The 21,258-nt window shown below is 48.6% G+C and overlaps 2 protein-coding genes and 1 long non-coding RNA gene across 7 annotated transcripts; 1 reads left to right on the top strand and 2 right to left on the bottom strand.

Annotated features, from left to right (window-relative positions):
* Positions 1-49: 49 nt before the first annotated feature.
* Positions 50-1,667, bottom strand: LOC120507522. The gene is made up of 3 exons (XR_005628789.1): positions 1,529-1,667; positions 1,041-1,127; positions 50-187 (listed from the first exon to the last, which is right to left on the bottom strand). It is a non-coding gene; the product is annotated as an uncharacterized LOC120507522 (long non-coding RNA).
* Positions 1,668-1,777: 110 nt separating this feature from the next.
* UCK1 (uridine-cytidine kinase 1) lies at positions 1,778-8,617 on the top strand. 2 transcript variants are annotated; one of them, XR_005628748.1, is made up of 8 exons: positions 1,778-1,894; positions 2,069-2,228; positions 2,975-3,071; positions 3,179-3,321; positions 3,401-3,495; positions 4,579-4,627; positions 4,934-5,198; positions 8,484-8,617. XR_005628748.1 is itself a non-coding variant. In XM_039720013.1 (7 exons), the coding sequence occupies exons 1-7, from the start codon at positions 1,808-1,810 to the stop codon at positions 5,119-5,121; spliced, it is 819 nt and encodes a 272-aa protein (XP_039575947.1). In that variant the 5' UTR covers positions 1,778-1,807; the 3' UTR covers positions 5,122-6,437. The 2 variants fall into 2 exon arrangements, 1 of the variants encoding a protein (XP_039575947.1); XM_039720013.1 differs by lacking the exon at positions 8,484-8,617 and having other exon boundaries at positions 4,934-6,437.
* Positions 8,001-21,241, bottom strand: POMT1 (protein O-mannosyltransferase 1). 4 transcript variants are annotated; one of them, XM_039720011.1, is made up of 22 exons: positions 20,095-20,989; positions 19,851-19,966; positions 19,647-19,770; positions 18,913-19,056; positions 18,146-18,252; positions 17,531-17,581; positions 17,063-17,209; positions 15,998-16,109; positions 15,490-15,555; positions 15,274-15,367; positions 14,682-14,837; positions 13,959-14,089; positions 13,643-13,738; positions 12,224-12,316; positions 11,143-11,239; positions 10,963-11,055; positions 10,360-10,480; positions 10,021-10,118; positions 9,400-9,513; positions 8,809-8,935; positions 8,551-8,728; positions 8,001-8,326 (listed from the first exon to the last, which is right to left on the bottom strand). In XM_039720011.1, the coding sequence occupies exons 4-22, from the start codon at positions 19,032-19,034 to the stop codon at positions 8,152-8,154; spliced, it is 2,178 nt and encodes a 725-aa protein (XP_039575945.1). In that variant the 5' UTR covers positions 19,035-19,056; positions 19,647-19,770; positions 19,851-19,966; positions 20,095-20,989; the 3' UTR covers positions 8,001-8,151. The 4 variants fall into 4 exon arrangements, with proteins under 4 accessions (XP_039575945.1, XP_039575943.1, XP_039575944.1 ...); XM_039720009.1 differs by lacking the exons at positions 19,851-19,966; positions 20,095-20,989 and adding an exon at positions 21,042-21,241; XM_039720010.1 differs by having other exon boundaries at positions 19,851-20,989.
* Positions 21,242-21,258: the final 17 nt, after the last annotated feature.

The raw sequence follows: 21,258 nt of genomic DNA, 5'->3' as shown, positions 1-21,258 counted from the left end.
CCCCCCGAGCCCCGCGTGGCCCCGCGCGGCGGCGGGAGCGCGGCCGGGCCGGTTAATCATTGACCCGCTGTTTGCCCGGGCCTGCACCGCGGGCTCCGCCGCCCCGGCAGGCAAACCGGGCTGGCCGTGGCTCCGGGCTCCGTCCGGCCCGTGCAGCGCAGAGCAGTCAAGAACCTTCCATTTCTTCCTGTTTAAACATATGATTTGTATTTATTTTATAAATTTTTTTTCTATTTTTCTATTTTATTGTATTTACATGTAGAGTGTGGTGTGTGTTCCAGATCTATTTATACACAAAATTTATGTAAAATTCTGTATATTGTAGCTGCAGCTATTAATGTTTAAAATGTGTGTGTGTGGATATCTCTGTCACACCCACGCACAGGATGTGTGTGCACACAGTGTGTACGTGTCTTACCATATGTCTATGGATGTCTCCTGGTGTCTCTGTGTTGTACCTTCGGGTGTTTCTTCACAGTTCCCGTGTACCGCGCTCTGCACCCAGCTGTACTCGTCAACAGGGGTACAACATGCACGGGAACAGGTGTAAAACACACATGGGTACAGGTGTAAAACACACGAGTTCGGGTGTAAAACACACATGGGTACAGGTGTAAAACACACGAGTTCGGGTGTAAAACACACATGGGAACAGGTGTCAAACACGGGTACAGGTGTAAAACACACACAGGTATAGGTGTAAAACACATGGGTACAGGTGTAAAACACACAGGAACAGGTGTAAAACATGGGAACAGGTGTCAAACACACAGAGGGAAGGGGTGTACACATGCACATGGGAATAGGTGTCAAACGCACACTGGTACAGGTGTAAAACTCAAGGGAACAGGTGTACACATGCACATGGGTACAGGTGTAAAACACACGTGGTGTGTGTTCCGGATCTATTTATACACAAAATTTATGTAAAATTCTGTATATTGTCGCTGCAGCTATTAATGTTTAAAATGTGTGTGTGTGGATATCTCTGTCACACCCACGCACAGGATGTGTGTGCACACAGTGTGTACGTGTCTTACCATATGTGTATGGATGTCTCCTGGTGTCTCTGTGTTGTACCTTCGGGTGTTTCTTCACAGCTCCCGTGTACCGCGCTCTGCACGCACCTGTACTCGTCAACAGGGGTACAACATACACGGGAACAGGTGTAAAACACACATGGGTACAGGTGTAAAACACATTGAACAAGTGTAAAACACATGGAACAGGTGTGTACACATGCACGTGGGTACAGGTGTAAAACACGCTCGGAACAGGTGTACACACGGGTACAGGTGTAAAACACACGGGTACAGGTGTACATATGCACGTGACACACGAGTTCGGGTGTAACCGGAACAGGTGTATACATGCACACGGGTACAGGTGTAAAACACACGGGTACAGGTGTACATATGCACATGTGTACATGTGTAAAACACACCCGGAACAGGTGTACACACGGGTGCAGGTGTCAGACACACGGAACAGGTGTCACACACACAGCCGGGGACAGGCGCGCACTCACACACACGCTCACAACAAGGGACTGGGTAAGACAGCGTTGTCTGTAACAAGGCAGAGCCGCCCGGCTGTCCGCCTGTCCGTCTGTCCGTCTGTCCGTGCCGGCGCTCCGGGCCCGGCGCTGAGGCCGGACGCGCTCAGCGCACGTGGCCACGCCCCTCATCGCCACGCCCCTCTCCACGCCCCGCCCCCCGCCCCGCCCCCCCCCCGGCCCCCCCCCCCCCCCGCCCACCCCCCCTGGCCGGCCCCGCCTCGGGCCCCGCCCCCCGCCGTCCATCCCGCCATGGCGTCCGCGGGCGGCCCGGACGCGGAGCGGCCGCACCCCAAGCCCTTCCTCATCGGCGTCAGCGGCGGCACCGCCAGCGGCAAGGTGAGCCCACCGTGCCGGGGCCGTGCTGGGGCTCGCCCCCCGCAGCCCGCGCGGCGCGGGGGCTGAGGGCTCCAGGCCCGCAGGGGCATCGCCGGTGGCTGGGGGCCGGGCCGCGCCGGGCGCCGCGGGAGCGGCCGGGGACCCCCGGCCCGGCTGAGCCCCCGTCCCGCTCAGTCCACAGTGTGCGAGAAGATCATGGAGCTGCTGGGGCAGAACGAGGTGGAGCAGCGGCAGCGCAAGGTGCTGATCCTCAGCCAGGACAGCTTCTACAAGGTGCTGACGGCCGAGCAGCAGGCCAAGGCGCTGAAGGGACAGTACAACTTCGACCACCCGGGTGAGCCGCACACCGGCCCGGTGCCTGGGGAGCAGCTGGGTCTCACGGGAGGCACCTCTAGGAAAGGGGAAGTGTTGGAGAACAGACACGTGCTTTCCCGCACCACAACATCCATTTGTCCTTCCCTTGTGCTGGTTGTTACTGACGGTGCTTCTGGAGCTGTGGAGAGGTGCAGAGCATCCCAGCCTGCTGCACTCCCCGCTCTTCAGAGGTTCCTTAATGAACCACATCATTCCCCGAATCCTTTCCTGTTACTTCTTGTCCATACAAACAGCTGCTCCCCTTGCCCGGGGGAGTGCTGTGGATTGTAGGCGGGACAGGGAGCTGCCCTTGGCTGAAGTCTGGTGCCTCTGGGGTGGGTAATGGAAACCATGAAAGATGCCTGGGGTTTTCCAATTGGCTCCTGACTAACAGCTGAACAAAGTTGCACAAAATTATGCAATTACTAAGCGGGCTGATAAAATTATAAAATGACCAGCTTCACCTTTGAGCTCTTAATTTCACTGTATTGTAGTTGCTTGTGAACAGCAAACTGTCTCTTCCTTATCTCTGAAACCAAACACAGCCATTCTCACTTGGGCTGAGAGTGCTGTGTTGCTCGTGGTAGGAAAGAGCAGGCTGCAAGTTCCTTTTTTCCTGGGGAAATACTGGGCAGAGGGTTTTTCCTTTGGGTCTGGAAAAATCTGAGCAGATTATTTGATACAGCAGCGTCTGAAAGTCGTTCTCTTTGAACTTTCCTCTGGCAGATGCCTTTGATAACGATTTGATGCATTCAACCCTGAAAAACATCGTTGAGGGCAAAACGGTTGAGGTGCCAACGTACGACTTCGTGACACATTCTAGGTAGGTCTGCCTTTGTCCAAAGTCCTGCCTTGTCTGGGGTGTCCCCACAGCTCCCTTGGCGGTGGCACGAGGTCCGTGTAACAGGCTCTGGGTGTCTCTCCCTGCAGGCTGGCAGAGACCACGGTGGTGTATCCTGCTGACGTTGTCCTCTTTGAGGGGATCCTGGTTTTCTACAACCAGGACATTCGGGACATGTTCCACCTGCGGCTCTTTGTGGACACGGACTCCGACGTGCGGCTGTCGCGCCGAGGTGAAGCCCCGCCGTGCCCCCGCTCCTTATCCATCCCCACCAGGGCACAGCACTCAGGGCTTTTATCTCCCCTCCCCAGTTCTGCGAGATATGAAGCGTGGGAGGGACCTGGAGCAGATCCTCACGCAGTACACCACGTTTGTCAAGCCTGCCTTTGAGGAGTTCTGCTTACCGGTACGAAGCCTCTCACTGATTTCATTTGTGGGGTCTTCTTTTTTGGGGAGGGGTAGAGGAGCAGGGTTGTTTGGGATTTAGCTGCTGTAGGGGCAGCAGTGGTGACTTTTGGTATTTGTATTTCACAAATCCCACGTTCTCTGCCTCATGCCTTCAACCGTTTCAAGCTGGTTGTTAAGGAACTGAAATGGTCCCTTCTGCTGGCAGAGCACCATGGAAATGCCTCAAGCACGTTTTCTCCCTGCTGGCTGCTGGGGCTATTTAAGTATGGGTCTCTCTGAATGAAAGACTCCCACTCTCAGTTTATTCTTAAGCCTTGTAGGAAGAAAGAAAAGCTTGGTTTCCAGCAGCCTTTCTCAAAGGGAACACTGGTGAAAACCTGGGCAGGCCATTCTAGCTCTGCTTGCTACACCATGTAGTGGGAGGCCAATTTAGGTACTCAAATAATCAAATTAATTTGTAAAAAACCCTACGATAACAAAATCCTGTATGTGGATTAAATAAATTGGAAAAGGCTAGCTCAGGTGCCTCTTGCTCCAGATCAAAGGAATTCTGGGATTCTAAAACTACTCATTAGAAATGCTGAATTTGCCAGCTTTTTTTCAGCTGTGGGGGGAAAGAAAAAGCAGGAGTGCTGTGGTGGTAAAGATCAATAAAGTGTTATCAGAGGCAGGCAGGAATTTCACATGCACGTTGGATACCTTGGCTCTCAGCAGAGATTTAGCAATGGCTTGCGAAATGCTGATTAAAACCAGCTCTTGGCAAACAGACCCTGCCTGACGTGGGCAGTGTTTGAAGGCAGCTCCAAATGGGTAAAAGCAAAGGACTCCACACCTGACCTCCTGTTTCTGCCTGGTGATTCTCTGCAAAGGGACAGTAAGAACCCCTGAGCTTAAATCCAGTGCACATTTGCCAGTGTGATATTGGAATTTATTTAGGTTGTTATCATGAGAGAGAGCTTTAACTTACAACCCTGGAGCACTTCCATCTTTGCCCAGTTTTCTGGCCTTTGGTTGCTTCTTCTTGGAATGAAGCTGACTTTTCCCATTAACAGCCTCCTCCACCACTGTTTCTGTTTTTCAGACAAAGAAGTATGCAGATGTGATCATCCCCAGAGGCGTTGACAACATGGGTAAAAGGGAGCTGGGTTCCCTGATTTCCCTGGGGAGACACCTTTGGGGTTGGGAATAGAGCAGGAGGCTCCCTGCTGCCTGGAGTGCCTGCTCCTGAGGAAGGGGTTTTGGCTGGAGGGGAGGGAGCTGCTCAGCCTGTGGAGGGCTGGACAAGTGACCTGTTGAGGTGTGACCTCAGTGCAGACAGCAGGCAGAGTTTCATTTAGGGGCTTGTTAAAACTTGAGCAGAGCTGGATGCTCCGCATTTTCTAGATAACTCAACCAGGAGATCCTTCATGCCCTCCATTCCCCGTTCCTCTCTGCAGTTGCCATAAACCTCATCGTGCAGCACATCCAGGACATCCTGAACGGGGACATCTGCAAGTGGCAGCGGGGGGCGCTGAACGGGCACGGCCGCACCTACAAGCGGCCGTTCCCGGAGCAGGCGGAGAGCGCCGCTGTGCTGGCGGCCGGCAAGCGCTCCCACCTCGAGTCCAGCAGCCGCCCGCACTAGCCCGGCACGGCCCCAGGGTTTGCCTCTGGTCCACGCCGACACTGAAGACAACTTTGGGAAAGGACTTCCACGGAATGGTTGGTGAAGTGCCCCTTAAGTCGTGCTAGCAGCGGAGGGGATCCTGGTGGGGATCTTGTCACAGAGGGGAGAGGAAGGGGTTGGCATTCCATCATGCTTCCCTCCAAAGCCCTCCCTGTTCTCTCTGAGATGTCTGGAGTTGTTACTTGGTGAACTGGTTAAAGGCAGTGTTACTTGCCTTTTTTTAATTTTCAGAATGAGATCTAATGCTGAAGATTCCCCTGAAAATTAAGCACTATCAGGTGACTAGCAAGACGCCCCATTTCCCTGATGATGGCTGTCTGTAGCAGGAAAACCGTCTGCCTCTTGGGTGTTATTCTCTCTATCCAAGACTAGCTCACATGCTGTTAATTTTAACAGGCTCCTACTCTTTCTCCACCTTGTTGGCACCTTGAGTTGTGGCCATGCTCTGCTGCTGGCCAGCCTGTGGGGTCAGAGGGACTGACCTGCAGAGGCCCCTCTCCCTTGAGACAGGGGTGAGACAGAGACTGACTGGGACAGATGGGAACTTGCAGTTCACCAGGGGACAGGCCCAAGAAGTTTAGTGGTTCTAGTGATTCCTAATTTATTCCTTTCCAAGCTCCTGGATCTTGCTACACCTTTTGGTTATTTTTTGTACCCAGCGTGCTTTACCACAGTTACTGAATGTGTGAGCTCCAACTGGATTGAGTTGCTCATGGAGACAGAAACCTGACCTGGTCAGTATTAGTGTCTTTTAGTGCATTTCTGTACTGCTGGTTGCAAATTCTGCTGGGCAGAATCCGTCCAATTCCAGAGATGGCTGGTGAGGTCAGCAAGGGGGGAAACTGGGAATTGCAGGACCTTCCTCCTGCTGGCACAAGCAGCTGCCTGGACACCCTCAGACAGGGTCAGAGCACTTGCCTTGCACTCCAGCAGCTTCAACTCAAGAATGTCTGGCTTTCTAAAAAGAGCAGACAAGAAGTACAAACAGTGATATCCCAGTTTCTGTAGTTTACCCCAGATAAGTGATACTGCAGCAGCATGAAGTGTCTGTTTGGAAAAAAACTGTAATGAAGTGCTGGTTGGACCTTTGAAAATGTCCTTGTGATACTGTTCTTGAGTCTGGACTTAAGGTGTAATTTTGAGAATGAGGGTGGGAGGGAAATGTTACTAAGAGGAACTTTTTCATATTTGCTAATTTTCTAAAAGCAGGGCTTGGCTGTGTTGGTTGTGGGTGTGTTACTTTGGCTAATAAATAAATGAAAAGTGATCAGAAATGACCATTTTTATAAAAGGTAATTTTGGTACATTCACTATGCCAGCAAAAAGGCACAGAAAGGAACACTGCTGGAGGGGCCCTTATACAGTTCTTTCTCTCCTTAACTCAGAATTGTTACCTTTGGTTCTGTTGTGGATGAAAATCTGGAGAAAAAAAAACCCCAAACTTAAGAAATGCAGTCTGCACTTCCATCCCTGTAGTCTTTTCAGCCTTGGAAAGGGGTGAAGGTTTGGTGTCTGTGGTAGTTCAGTGGTACTTCTGCAGTGCCCAGGAGAAGGCAGAGCATTTCCTGACTGCTGCTGGGTGCTCTCTAGCTCAGGGTGACAGACTTAGAGCATGAGCTACTGCACTGAAGCATTAGCTCTCAGGGCTGATTCCAGCAGGAGCAAAATAGTCACTAAAACCTACTTTGAATGACTGTGGTGTTGGATCATACCTTCCTCAGGGGGTGGGGGAGCCTTGAATAGAATTGTTTAGAGCAGTGAGGAACTGCACAGCCCCTGGGGTGTGGGAATGCTGCTCTGGCAGCTTTGTGCTGCCCTGCAGGACCTGCTGCTGCAGCCACGTGGAGATACAGCAATGGAATGTGGCCCAGGTACTACAGCCCTGCCCAGACACCTGGACAGAGCCATCACAAACTCCCCACTGAGTCCCCAGTGCTTCACCTCTGCCTTCTTCTCTGTGAATTCTCTGCTGGTGCAGGCCAGGCCATGGGCTGGGTTTCAGTGTTTTCACCCTGAACCCATGTGCACAAGCTGGAGAAGGTTTCCCTGTCAGCAGGATCAGTCCTATCCTGCCCAGAGTTCTTTTCCCATGGGATGTGAGGTGTAATGGCAATACTGCCACTGCTGGTAGCAGGCCTCAGGCTTCACATTAGTGCCACATGGCCAAAGGATTATTCTGGCTTTGGCTCAGTTCCTGGCTTGCCTGAAGCCTGCTTTAGCTGTAACAGCAACTTTTAATATCTTTTTATTTTGCTTATCTTCTTAAAAGTGATGCTTATGTCAGATGATTATAAATAGATAATAGTAACAAGTCATTATTCTATGCAGAATGAACTATTTATAAATGTAGCTTAATGCTGTATTTACAGAAATAGAAATGATAGCAGAGCATTGGAAGTTGGGGGCAAATAATGCATTGTTGAGGAACAGAGTCATGGAATGATGCTGTAAGGCCGCAGGGCCAGTTACTGATTGTTAAAGATGAGCAAGCTTTAGAAAGGGAAAACCTGGGTTTCAGGCATAACAATCAGAAAAAAAGTATCTGATGTGTTGGAGAGAGTCCATTTTATAGTAAGTATATAATGGCATTGTAGACCACAGTGATAGGAAACACATGAAATAGCCCTAAGTGCAGTGGAATGCCAGAAGGAAGAAACCACCACTGTATTTCCAGGAAAGAGAAGAAACTGTTGCAGCTCTTCCCAGCAAAGGAGCTGGGATGCTGTTGACTGAAGTCAGCAGCCTTCACACCCTGAGGGGCAGTGAGGGGTGAATGCAAGAGGGGCAGAAACTGGGAGCTGTGCTCACAACAGCTGTATTACTGTTGAATCCTTTTCTGTAACAGCGTTCCTTTATTTTCTCCTGTAACCATTAGACCTGGACTACTACAAAATACCTGAAGTGACTGTTAAGGTTTCCATGATTCTAACAATAAATCCTTGGCTTTGCACAAGAGGTGTTTCCCTTTGCTGTACCAGGCTGGAGTGGTCACTGCTTTCTGATCAGGATGTTCCAGGTGTCCTTCCAGCGCAGGGCCTTGAGCTCAGGGAGGGACAGAGCAGGCTGCCCGTAGGTCACGGGGCTGAAGGTGCAGTACACAAAGTACACTGAGGAGAACCAGCCTGCAACCAGGGCACTGAACATGCTCTTGAGCAGCACAGATCTGGGAGCAGACAGGGAAAGAGCACTCAAGTTACATCAAGCTGGCCAAACACTTCATCCAAAAGACCTGTGCCTGGCCTGGCTTCCCTAAAGGCCAATGACAGAGTTTGGCCACCGCTGGAAAAACCACTGCTGTTAAAACACTGCTTTCCCTGCAGCAGCTTGCCCAGGAGACAGCCCTGGATAAGAACTGTGCCAGAGAACTATTCTGCTGAAGCCAAATACCTGCAGAGATGATCGCTGAGATGCTGCAGTACCACAGGAATCAGGAGAATCTGGAATGTGACAGCAGGCAGGTAGTGGTACAGGAAAAGTGTTTTCTCCATCAGGAAGAAGGGCAGGTAATTCACAGCCCAGCCTCCACCACAAATGCCTCCCGCTGACATCCAGAGCTGCCAGGCATCTGCAGGAGACAGGAGATGGCACCTGAGAGCAGAGCAAGGCACAAGCCTCCACCTGGGCACACACAGAGTGCAGTCAGACCTTCAGGGATGTCGTAGATCTTCCTCCTTCGCCGCAGCAAGTACCACAGGGACAGACACAGGTAAAGCAGAGCAGCAGCATTAGCTGAAACCCAGGTGGCAACATTCCCAAGGAGGTGGATCTGGGCCTGCAGGACAGAGGATGGTCTAAGCCAGAAGCAGGAACATGCTGTGGTTCTTTTATTTTCACAAACTTGCTAAATTAAGCTCCAGAATGAGCCTGCCTAGTAACCTGGAACAAAGCTGGTTGATAAACTTTGCTGCTTTAGGACTCTTGTGTAATGGAAAGCATTTAAAGGATGCTATTGGAGATGAACTCATCTTCTAAATGAAATCAATAATGGAAACTATTAAACTGCAATTTACCTTAAAAAAAAGGCACAAGCAAACATGATTTAATTAAAAGCAACTACTGTCAAAGCTGTATCTCATGCTAAAACAAATACCTCACCCCTCATGGAAAATATATTAATAGAGGAAAAGTCCTTGGCTGGAAGCTGCAGCCCTGCTCTGACTCCTACACCTGGGGCTCACATCTGAGCTGTTCTGCTTTCTCAACAGCTTCACAGCTACTTCTACATGTAGTACTTACCCCCGAGGTGGGGTGGAGCCAGTAGGCAATATTGGTGTCCATTGTGATCCAGTCCAGGGCAGAGGAGCTGTATTTATGTTCTGTGTCTTCATTTTTTAATGTAAGTATTTTCCACTAGAAAAAAAAAGGTAAGCAGAAGGCTTTCAGATTGGAACAGGTGGGACAGCAGGCAGGGGTGAACAGCTCCAGATGTAAGATGCTAAGTCCTTAAGCTGGGAGTGGAGAAATATTTTACATATCTCTGTGGATACTGATCAATACAATTTTTAAATTTTGTTATTAAATAATGCACTTTCCTTAATGGATTTCTACAAAGATAGTAAGGGGCATCACCACTACTCACTGCATGTACCACACATTACAGTTCAGTTTCAGGCAGCTTCTGGGTGCCCAACCAACTTTCCTCCCCTTTTTTGTTACACAATCACTTGGGTATTCATTGCTGGACAGCCCAGGTCTTTAATGCCCTTATAAGTGCATTCAGAAACATTTTTTTACAGTGAGGAAGCCAAACTATCAGCAAGGATTAAACAATGAATCCTCAGGCTCAGAGTCTGCAGAAATGCTCAGGTTCCTGCTCTGCAGCAGAAGGAAGAATGAAGGGAATAACAAGACACTCACCTGCAATTCTGTGAACTTTGCCATGAAGCTGAGGTTTTTACTGATGTCCATCTGTGTGGGAGAGTGGAGTTCCACTTCCCTCTCTTTTTGCTCTTGGCCTGGAAGAAAACAGCAAAGCTCAGAAATAAGCACATAACAGGCAGAAAGCTAGAAAGGAGAGAGAGCACACAGGCTCCTCACTGTCCCAGGAGCCCTTCTCCAGTACATCATCCAACTGCAAGAGCACTTGAAGGGACTTTGTAAGGATTCTGACTCCATGGCAGAGCCAACTGAGCACACACACACAGTACCACCTTCCCACCACTACAAAGTGAAACCTGGAACATGGCTGAGACATACTTTTCCCATATCTGTGCTCTTCCACATTCCACACCATGCTCTGGTGGTAGCCTTTGGACAGCTTCTCTCCAACCACCTCCAGCTGCCAGTATCCCCACTCAGGCAGAGATGCTCCACTGAGCTGAAAGAGAAAGACAACTGTCAACTTTTAAATGCCAAGTTCTATCAATCTGAACTTCAGGCTCTGCCTGAGCACTGGATGACAGCAAGGGACTGCCAGAAAATGTGTGAAGAGTCACCACACAAAACTGTCTCAATAAATGCTACAGACATAAAATCAGTGATTCTGACAAACTTTGTGAAGAAAAAGATCCTTAATTATTGCAGCTGCTCTCACAGGCACCCAGACTCAGCATCAGTTTGTAAGCCCCAGTTTAGAGTGGTCACAGCCTCTTGAGAAGCAGGACAGCTTTGATAGTGAAAGGGATGAAGTACCAGTGTGACAACCCAAAATATGCTCTTTTGTCACACTGAGCGATTGCTTCCTTTAATTTCTTACCTTGTTATTCGTTATAGTGGTGCAGTTATTTTGGAGCAGAGTTTTTGAGATTACAAGAACTGCATGAAGCAAAATCTACAGGCAAATAAACATAACCCACTTGCCTTTAGCACTGCAGAGGTGTTCACGTGAACAAACCTCACTTCTGACAGAATTGTCTTCCACACATCCGTGTCAGACTCGCGATTTACAATTTCCTACAACAGAAAGATGATTTTGATCCATGTTGTCTCAGCTGTTCTGCTGGAGCATGATCAGCTCCTCCCCTCCCTCTGACCACTCACCACTCTCCAGAGGTTCTGTGCTGGCATGGAGATGTTATAATCAATATAGCAGGAAACTTCTTGGGAGTGGGGGCTAAGAGGAGCAGCAACATCATGCCTAGAAGACAAATAAAGGAAGGTCCTCCACCACCACTTCCCAAATACATATAAAAAACAAATCCATAAGGAATTGGCTTAGACTGGATTCAGTAATGAAGCAAAAAGTAACTCACTTAGCAGGATTGCACTGTTTACTCTGAGAGAGAGCATTCCCCACAACCAAGGGCTGCCAGGAACAGGCTCAGAGGAAGCCAGTGCAGATGCCTGTGATGCCAGGCTGAAGAACAAGCACTGATTGTGACAAACAGAGACGCTGTTCACTGAGGTTTCCAATAATGAACAAATTAGATTTGGAAGGGACATAGCAAAAACCCAAGCTCAGAACAACCTCCTTCCTAATCTGAGGGATATTCAAGTACACACAGATGCCCTCTGGGAAGCAGTCAGGAGGCAACTTCATACTGCAGGCTTTCAAAACAGGCAAGAATCTCTGGCAATCAGCCACAGCACACCGGATTCTCCAGCACATCTTCCCAATTTCCAGAGCACGTCCTTCAGGTAGGAGCATGCCATCAAAGTCAGTGGAGTTGGATTCGGGTTAAGTCACACAAAATACTGAATACCTGTACCTGTCCAGAGTGGGGGCAATGAAGGGGTGAGGATGAAGACTGACAGAGGGGACTCTGTATTTAGGAAATTGCAGAACTACCATGAAATGTGAACAACTGTGAAATCCTCTAAAGGCCACTAGTAGGGAAGAACAGAAGCAGTAAGCAACTATTAAGAAGTTTGTGATTAGGATCAAATCCCACTGCCAAGTCAATCAGAAAAAAATAAATAAGCATACAGCATCCTTCCTCTGGGCCACAGGGATGGCATATGGAACTAACCACATGAGGTCCCTCCAAGGCTGACCGGTGTAAAAATCCAAAATAACAGGCAGCTTATGGCATATCTGAATGCAAGGTCACCTATTCTGAGAGCCAACCCAGCAGAATGAGCCAGCAGGCTTGGCAGAGCAGAGCAGGAGGAAAGGACTTACGTGTTGAGGTAGCGAGTTGTGATGCCATGGACCAGCTGCACGATGTGCCCGTGCCTGACGGGCCGTGGGGGGTTACTCACCACCAGCTGCTGCCTGGGGAAGGCACACCCAAATGGTTAAATTGGAAATGGTTCAACTATATGCATCTCTATATGTACCACAATCTTGTCATGCCCAAGTTGTTAGGTCAGGAAGCTGCAGGCGGGGACAGATATTTGGGCAAGAAAATGAGAAATTAAAGCAATATATAGGCTGTACCAGAATGGAAACAAAGCTCATCAAGGCAAAGGTGAGTTAAGGGCAGAATGAGTCAGAGGATCAGTAATGGGATACTGACACTCCAGGCATTAGGTCAGTGCTCTGAAATCCAGGTCAGCCAGGAGTGAATTAAGGTTATTACTGTCACACAGCTGTTTGGTGGCTCGTGTGAAACACTGAGTGCTGCACTGAGTCTGATGGGTGCTGCACTACAGCTGGTGTCACTTTGGCAGAATTATAGGAGATCAATGGCTTTTGCACCTTATAAAATAAACTCTCACCTGGCTTCTGGACAGGGCCATGGCAAGGGGGAACTGCAATTCACTGAACTGCTGCCTGTATTTTACTGTTCCACAGAAGAATTTCACATCCTCCAATGCTCATAGGAGTCTTCTGAGTTTGAAGAATTTTAAGAATATATTTGGGGTCTTTGGTCCTGTTAGAGTCCCTACTTGAAAGGTTTGCACCATGGACAAACTTTCCCAATGTGGATATGACTTCTAATGGCACACAGTCCTTCTGATAGGACTCTTTATACAGTTCTCAGAACAACATAAGAAACCTACAAAAGCAACTTTTTGATCAGTATGAAATTATGTCACTCAAAAGCTTTTACTGGCAAAACAAGGCCAGAGAGTCCTGCTCTGCATTGCCAGTGACAATGGCAAAACACTTCAGCACAAACCAGGCCCCAGGTACAGGCACCACTTGGAATCCTTCCCTATGTGGCAGATCTTACAGCTCATGCCATACTTCTAATACAAAGAACTACTCATTTTTCAAAAGTGTTTTCTACTCTTTTCTGAGACTCATTCAAGTTTGATAAAACTCATCAACACACTCCAACACCATGGCTCACACTTCAAAAGCAGAGCTTCCCTTTGATGCAAAACACCTCAAGAATCTCCAATAGTCTTGTGAGTCTTTCAAGCTCCACTTGTGCACAGCATAGCCCATGTTCTGGCAGGAGCAGTTCAGACAGGATTTTAGAGTCCTCAGTAATGCTTTTACCACATTGAGAAGGATTGTGCAAAGGGCTGCAATCACAGATCACACCAGGCTTCTGCACCCATAAGCAGAGAAGAGTTATGTCCAATCCAGTCCAGCCCTGGTTGGGTTTTGGAAGCCTATAGGTTGAAGTTAAATCTCTTGCATACTCACATTCCAGGATCTTTGACAATCCACCAGTTGTTCACATCCTTGAAGGGATAGCAGGTCACCTGCTGCTGATGGGAACTCCCTCGACCATTCTCATACCTGCACAGGAAATAACAAAACCCCACAGAGGTGTACAGGCACATCTCTGTGCTCACCAGAGCCAGCATGACAAACCAGCACATCACTGATCATTCCCACAGAGCACAGGGACTCTGAAGGACTAATGAAGACACTTCCAGGACCCAAACTGCTACACTTGGACTGGCAGGTGAAGAAGCAGAGCTGACCCTCCCCACAGAGACCCAGGCAGATTGCTCACCTGATGGGGTAAGTGTTGGTGTGAGAGTGGAGCCAGCACTGCATGGGCTTGCCCAGCACGTTCCTCAGGGTGATCTGAGAGCCATAGGCCACCTCTAAGGGCTGACCCTGAGTGATCCGAGCCAACCCACCCTGAGAAGGGTAAGGACAGGGTAAGTACAAAGAAGAAACAACCCAGAAGCTGTTTAAATTCTATTGAGTCACATCCCACTTCAACACAGCAGTATCTTCACACAGCGCCTTCTCGTTTGGTTTTATCTACCAAAATCAAGTCTTGCAGCTCCATATTCAATAGACAGTAAATACAGCAACACCTAAAAAACTAAAAGACTACAGGGTCTCAGGAAATATCCCTAAAGCCATATTCTAAAAGGCTAAGCACTGCTATAGTATACCATGTCACCACATGAGAGTGTGGTGTACTGTATACTGTACACCACACTCTGTACTGTATCTACTTCTGTGGAGTTTCCTGTAGGAAGGGACAAACCTTCAGCAGAAGAGTGAATATATCGCTCTGGCTTCATTGGGAAAAGGTTTTCATCTGTTATTAGGATTTCAGTCACTGCTTCATCTTAAAGCAGTACTACAGCAGCAAAATAGTTAAATGATATAAAAGGGACAACACATGCAGGATCAAAGGAACAGGATTAAACATCACCTAATAGTGAACATTTTCCCCTCTTGTCTCTAATAAACCAGTTCCAAGACCACATTCCTTTACCTCTAGGCTGGCTTGGAAAGCACTTGTCATGATCTGGTCGTGAGGCCCAGAGCGATAGAGCAAAGCCAAGTGAACGTAGAAGAAGGAGAGGTACAGCCCCATGGGGATGATGATGAGGGCCAGAGCCCGGGCTAGAAAATGGCACAGCAAGGAAACCTGCAAGAACAGAGAAAGCGCACTTGTTTCATGCTCTAGATATTAAAAATTCCAGAGCACTTTGCTTGTTTTGTTTGTATTTTCTAAGTTTTCCCCACTGCTGTCATTCAGCTGTAACTTTGTGGACAACTGGGTAACTTCCAGCAAGGGTTTCAAGTGGAGCTGGCAGGAGTGTGTGAGACAAGTGCATGTTCTGAGTCACACATCACCAAAACATGGATAACAGCAGAAAAGACAGTCACACACACATATTTTTCTTAAACTTAATTCCATCTTCCCCAGCAACTGAGCTGGGAACTCTACTATGACAGGAGGGTTTCCAGACAAGGAATTTTAGTACCAAAGCCAGCTACAGACTGCACTGTTACCTGTGGGCTTAAAAGGCTCCTGCAATGAAAAGTGACAAATAATATCTTTTGCATGCTGTTCTACATACATTTGACAAGGTCTGGTCTCCTATCATGTGCCAGAAGTGGAGTCCTGCAGCAGCCAAGAGCAGCATATAGGTAAACAGGCCCATATATTTCACTCTGAAAGTGCATAAAAAATGAACATGGTTAAAAACTACACAATTACCTAATACAAGACATAAATATTGTAACATTCTCTTGAACAGCAGGCATTAAAGTCCAGGTAAGACATCATCACTTACCCAACTGCACAAGAACAGGCTACTCCAGTCAGCAGGAGCCAAAACCACCAGCTTCCAGAGAAGGCACTTAAAGATAAATGTATTAAATCACTTGCTAGGCTCAATTTAAAGATAATTTTACTTTACTAAGGATTACTTCATCCTCTAAATTCAGTGTCTGTAAACAGTTACAAAGGAGAATTAAGTGACCTGTCATCATTAGTGTTTCTGTGCACAGAAGGAAACCTTCCAGTAAAAAATCTGGGTGGGCAAAGAAATGCTCCCAAGAGATTTTATTTCTATTTTAAAATTTAAAAAGACAACCCTGTTAATAGTAAAAGCAGTCTTTAACCCTGCTCAGGAGAAAAATTCTGGGGCAACCAGAATGAGAGGGTGAAGCATGGGATTTTACAGACAGGTGAAGTGAGTTTCAGACTGGTTAAGAGGCACAGAAAAACACAGCCTGTGACAAAAAAAAATAAAGTCACCATGAGAATATCCAAAAGGGTGGGAGACAATCCAGCTTTACCTGTGCTTCTGCAAATTGTAGAACTTCAGATAGGACAAAACTGCAAGCAGGATAAAAAAAATCAGTATTGATTCCAGAAGCATGAACCTTGATTGAGTGATCAGAGAGTTCTCTGTGGGAAAAGAGAAACAGACCCAAAATTAGAGAAACTTGTCTATAGGCAAGTGCTACCTCCGACAATCACACTGTTATCCAACAGAGGGACCTTCCCTTTTAGGAACAGACAGCTCCTACTGGCTGTAATGGGCAAGTGCTGGGTTTAGAGGGACAAAAACCTTCCTGCAGGAGCAAATTACATGGACATAACCGTTTCCAAGACAAAGAGGTGGGCAAGCAGTGAAGTCTATCAGGAGGCAGATAAAGCTGCTGCACTCCTACAAAGGCAAAGAAAATCAGTCCTGGGAACGCCAGAGAGGTGTTTCTCAAAGCAAAGAGTCCAGGCAGCAAGCACAGCAAGCAATGAGCACCACAACAGATCTGCAGGAAAGGGAGCTGCAGTGAGCCAGAACCAGAGCAGCTGGTAGCTAGGAGAGGTTTCTCTTATCAGGCTGCTAAAGAGCTGCTGAGAGGCTCTTTCCCTTTCAGGCAGCTGCCAGCAACCCCTCAGAGAAAACAAAACCAGCTGAGTTGTACACACCAGAACAGTGACAAATCACAGTGCTAAGGACACAGGCTGGTTTGCTGCAGCTTGGAGATGAAGACATTTGATGAGCTCTGACTGCAGTTGAGCTGTCCTGCTGTTAAAAGCCACAAGTTGTAACTCACCCTGTAAACCTCTGAGGAAGGGAGTACAGGCCTCCTTGGATACAAGAAATGTGGTTTCCTGTGAGGCTGTTAAGGCTGCCTACTTTGGTTAATATTGAAAAGAACTTGTATAAAGCCCAGAAGGGCAGCCTGCTGCAGAGCTGTGAGGATGGAGGCGACCAGGGAGGCTCAGCACAGACTGACACAGACCAGGGCTGTTGATGTTGTCTGGGGAGATGCTGCTCCACCCTAAACATTCCTAAGGGAAAAGGGACTCTTCTCCCCATGTATAAAGAACAGGGCTCAGTTGAACAATCTTACCCAAGAGAATCAGAAGAGCAGCTCCAAGTGCAGCACAGTGGGAGAAGTGCAGTTCAACCAAAATCTGGTAGGCTAAAGGCACACAGAGAGCACCAGCCAGGGCTGGCAGGAGTCGCAGGGACCACACAGGAACATTCATGCTGTATTCTGAAACAGAAAACAGGAAACAGTGACCCACCAGACTTAACTGCAGAGAGGACAGACCAACACAGAATTTCTTGATAGAGGAATCTAACTCCTACTTGCACTGATTTGTTCATCTTGTATTGCTTAAACTGTTCAGCTGATTTAGAAAGCCTGTGTTATGAATTCATAGTGCTTTTAACTTGTGCTACAGACCTGCAGAAGAATTATTTTAAAAGAGAAGTGAAGATGTGGGAAAAGTGTTATTTCCACTAGACAGGCAAAAGGAATCTGAAATTCTCCTTATTTTCTCTAAAGAAGGAAACAGTTAAAAGCAACTCTTACCAGCTCCAATCCTGTTCCACAGGAAGTTTCCATCAAATCCTCCTAAGTAACCTACAACATAAACAAGAGTTTTTCCAGTCTCAAAGCACGTACAAAACCTGGTGCTAAAATGGGAACCCTTTCCCACACACACAGCTTTTCCTTGCATGAAGGCCCTCTTTCCCAAAAAGGTTTTCTTTGACACTGTTCTGTCTGCAGCAGTACTTGACAATGTGCAGAGGCACAAAAACTATAAATTGGGAACAAGGGATTCTCAGTGACGAAGTCAGATGTATATTTAATCCTCCCAACCATACAGACACTTTGATGTTGTGGTATCTCAGCTACAGAAAGGAACTGAGGCTATTTCTTGCACTAACAGTTCTCATCTTACTTTTCTCTTTATCCAAAGGATTGGATAACAGTGAGGTGATGGATACATGGCTTCATCATCCCCCCTCTATTCATGCAACATCCCCTAACAATCCTAAATAAAACTCAGTTCTCTCTACACCAGAGTTTCTCATCTGCCTTGTGCTTTCCCCCATAAGTGGATTTAATAATTCATTTCTAACCAGCACCTCTCTCTTGCACAGCAACAAGCAACAGGCACTTCCCAGTTCCAGGAGACCCTACCTCCCAAGGCCAGCAGCATGTGGCCAAAGGGTGGGCCACTGTCATCCACAAAGAAGATCCTCTTCATGTAGAGTGAAACAAATTGGCCATAATAAACTTCATCGAAACTGAAACACCAGAGGCAGAAAAATGTTAAATCTAACAGCAATTCTCCTGCAGGGATACTCAGAAAGCAAACACCAACTTGTTGGCAGAAAGCTAAGAATGCAAGGAAGCACTGAGGCTTTGCCCCTTCTCCTCAGGGGGTTTTGTTAGGTAAAGATTATCACTGTATTGGCATTTTTCAGCCTGGAAAACAGAAGGCCCACAGAGGTGGCCTAATTGTGGCTTTGTGGTACCTGAAGGGAGCCTACAGGGAAGATGGGGAGAGACTGTAAGAGCCTGGATGGCAGCACAAGGGGGAATGGCTACACTCTGACAGAGAGTGGGTTGAGATGAATTTTAGGAAAGAATTCTTCCCTGTGAGGATGGGCAGGCCCTGGCACAGGGTGCCCAGAGCAGCTGTGGCTGCCCCTGGATCCCTGGAAGTGTCCAGGGCCAGGCTGGAGCACCTGGGATAGTGGAAGGTTTCCCTGCCCACGGCAGGAGGCAGAATAAAATGAGCTTTAAGATCCCTTCCAACCCAAACCAGTCTGGGATTTTGTGATTCTGTGATTTACAGAGGCTGACATCAGTCAAGCTGTGATCTTCTGCTCCTGCATTCTTGCTCACAAATGTTTGAAAAACAAGTCTGTGTCATTCAGGAATAAAATAAACTCATTACTCACACCACAGCCCGTGGGTAGCAAAGCCCCCAGAGACGACTGATCAATCCCATCACAGTCAGTGCCACAAGGCTCACATTGATCTGTGCAGTGACCACAACGGGCTCCTTCAGGAATCCCAGCATCCTGTCAAAGGTTTGTCTGACCCTTCGAGAGCAGAAGAGAACAGCAGTCACACTTTGGCCCACAGAGAGCATCAAGCCTGATTTCTGCTACAAGCAGCTCATGGTAATTAATTTCCCAAAATTCTCTTGCTTTTCATGTTTTTGTGTTTCTAGTCCATCTACAAGACTAGTTGTAAAAATAAAGTTACTGAACTGACACACTTTTCATCTGCCCTGCTTCTGCCTGCAGTAGTAAGCTAGAAACCTTGTTAATTCTTACACTGGTTCTGCAGGAGCACAGCAGCTTCATCCTCCAGCCTGTATTCTGCTTTGAGCAAAGCAAACCTCACAGTCCAAATTCTGATGCTACTGATGGACAACCCATGTGCTCAGGCACCAGGTGACCTCACTAACTGAGCTATTTAGAGCCCAGGTAGCTTAAAAAAAAACAAACTCAAACAAGTTACTTCCTTACAAATGGAGGTATTTCTTTGGGAGTAGGGAAGGGAGGGGCAAATCCCCCAAACGCCCTCTGCATTAGAAAGCTGGTTACTGGAGTACAGGTGCTGTTTAAGCAGAAGTGCTAAAAGCTAGGTCAGAAAATAGCAGAGAATCCGTGCCGTGCCTCCTCACCTCAACACAACGGAAAGTCACCAGAACAAATCCATCTGCGTGGCTTTGATCAGGGCAGAACAAAGCGAGACGCGAGCACATCACCGCCACCCAGAGCCGTGCCACCGGCCTGGCTTCTCTCTGCCTACAAAACACAAGCACTGCGTGGAGCAGAGGTTTTCAGGAGCCCCTGGCAGAGCTGTGCTCCCACCCGGGCTCTGTCACCTCCTGATGGAGCCCCTGGGCCCGGGGCAGGTGAGCAGCAGCACCTCGGCTCCTCCTCGGGACACCTCAAACCTCTGCACCCCTCATGAGGGGGGACCACGGCCAGCGTCCCCACCCTGTTACGAATAAAAAAGTTATAAATTTTTTTTAAGGTTGCAAAGTTAAAAGAAGTTGAACCAATTGCTGTTAAGTTGAAGGTTACCTGCATGTTGCAGCCACCTATTAAGAGTTCATCTTCAATTACCTGTTAATTGTTGGTGATTAGCCATCCTCCCCTCTAATGCTTGCCAGGGGTGATACCAGACCCCGCAGGCAGCAGGGGAAGGGAGTGACACCAGAGCTAGTATGCAGATGAGAATGCAATTCACCTCTCAGTTTCAGGAAAAAAACCGAGCCAACATGGAATGAAGAGACCTAAGTGACGTCTAAGGACGAGGAACTTAATCCAGTATCTGCTAAGATCCTTTTACTTCTCACCCTAACCTTAAAAGGTCTTAACTAGAAAGAGGACCTGGAATGTGAGGATGAAAAAGCGGAATTTCCTACTCTCCCCCGAGGAGGGAATCCCCAGCTCTGCCTGCAGACCAGCGGACACAGCTGCACCATCCTCCTCCTCCTCCTCTGTGCCACGCCTGGGAGCAGCGGCGGCGTGGGCGCGACCCGTCGGCTGCTCCCCACCTGAGCGGATTCTGTCTAATAAAGGCATTGAAAAGGAGAAAGATCTCCTGCCCCATTTATCTCAACCCTGCCCCATTTATCTCCCCCTTTAAGCTCTCGGGGGGCACCACTGACCGCACAGGCGGCCCTCAGAGGGTCACTAATCCCCACGATCCAGCCCTGGATGCTCCCTTGGGTGTTTTTGGGGGGCAGAGAAGCACCAGCCCACCCAGGGGCTCGCCCGCCGCCCTCAGCCGTACGGGGGTGAAGGGGGCGAGCGACCAGCGGGACGGGAAACACGCCCGGGACCAGCACTAGGACCGGAATTGGGATCGGGGCTAGGACTGGGATGGAGCAAGACGGGGACCGCGAGCAGGACCAGGACTGAGAGCGGGTCCAGGCTCGGGACCGGGATGGGGATCAGAGCGGGACCCCCGCCCCACACGGCCCCACACGGCCCCACACGGCCCCACACGGCCCCACACGGCCCGGGGGGCGTGGCCTTCCCGCGCGCCGCGCTCCACCCGCCCCTACCTGCCGATACCGGATGTGACGTCAGACGCGCGGAGGCGGAACCCGGAAGTGTTTCTATGGCAACGCCGTGTGTGGCGAGCGGGCCCGGCCTCCCCGGCTCCATGGAAATAACCACGGACCCGGCCGCCGGGGCTTTTTTGTTATCTGTTTAGTTTGTTTCTTTGGGGTTTTTAAAATTTTTTGTGTGTTTTTGGTTTCTTTTTTCTTTTCTTTTTTT

The sequence above is a fragment of the Passer montanus genome, unplaced genomic scaffold (genome assembly GCF_014805655.1).
Source record: "Passer montanus isolate IOZ18808 unplaced genomic scaffold, ASM1480565v1 scaffold43, whole genome shotgun sequence".
Classification (NCBI taxonomy): Eukaryota; Metazoa; Chordata; class Aves; order Passeriformes; family Passeridae; genus Passer; species Passer montanus.
The sequence above is the reverse complement of the archived record's forward strand: the minus strand, read 5'-3'. Positions and strand labels throughout refer to the sequence as shown.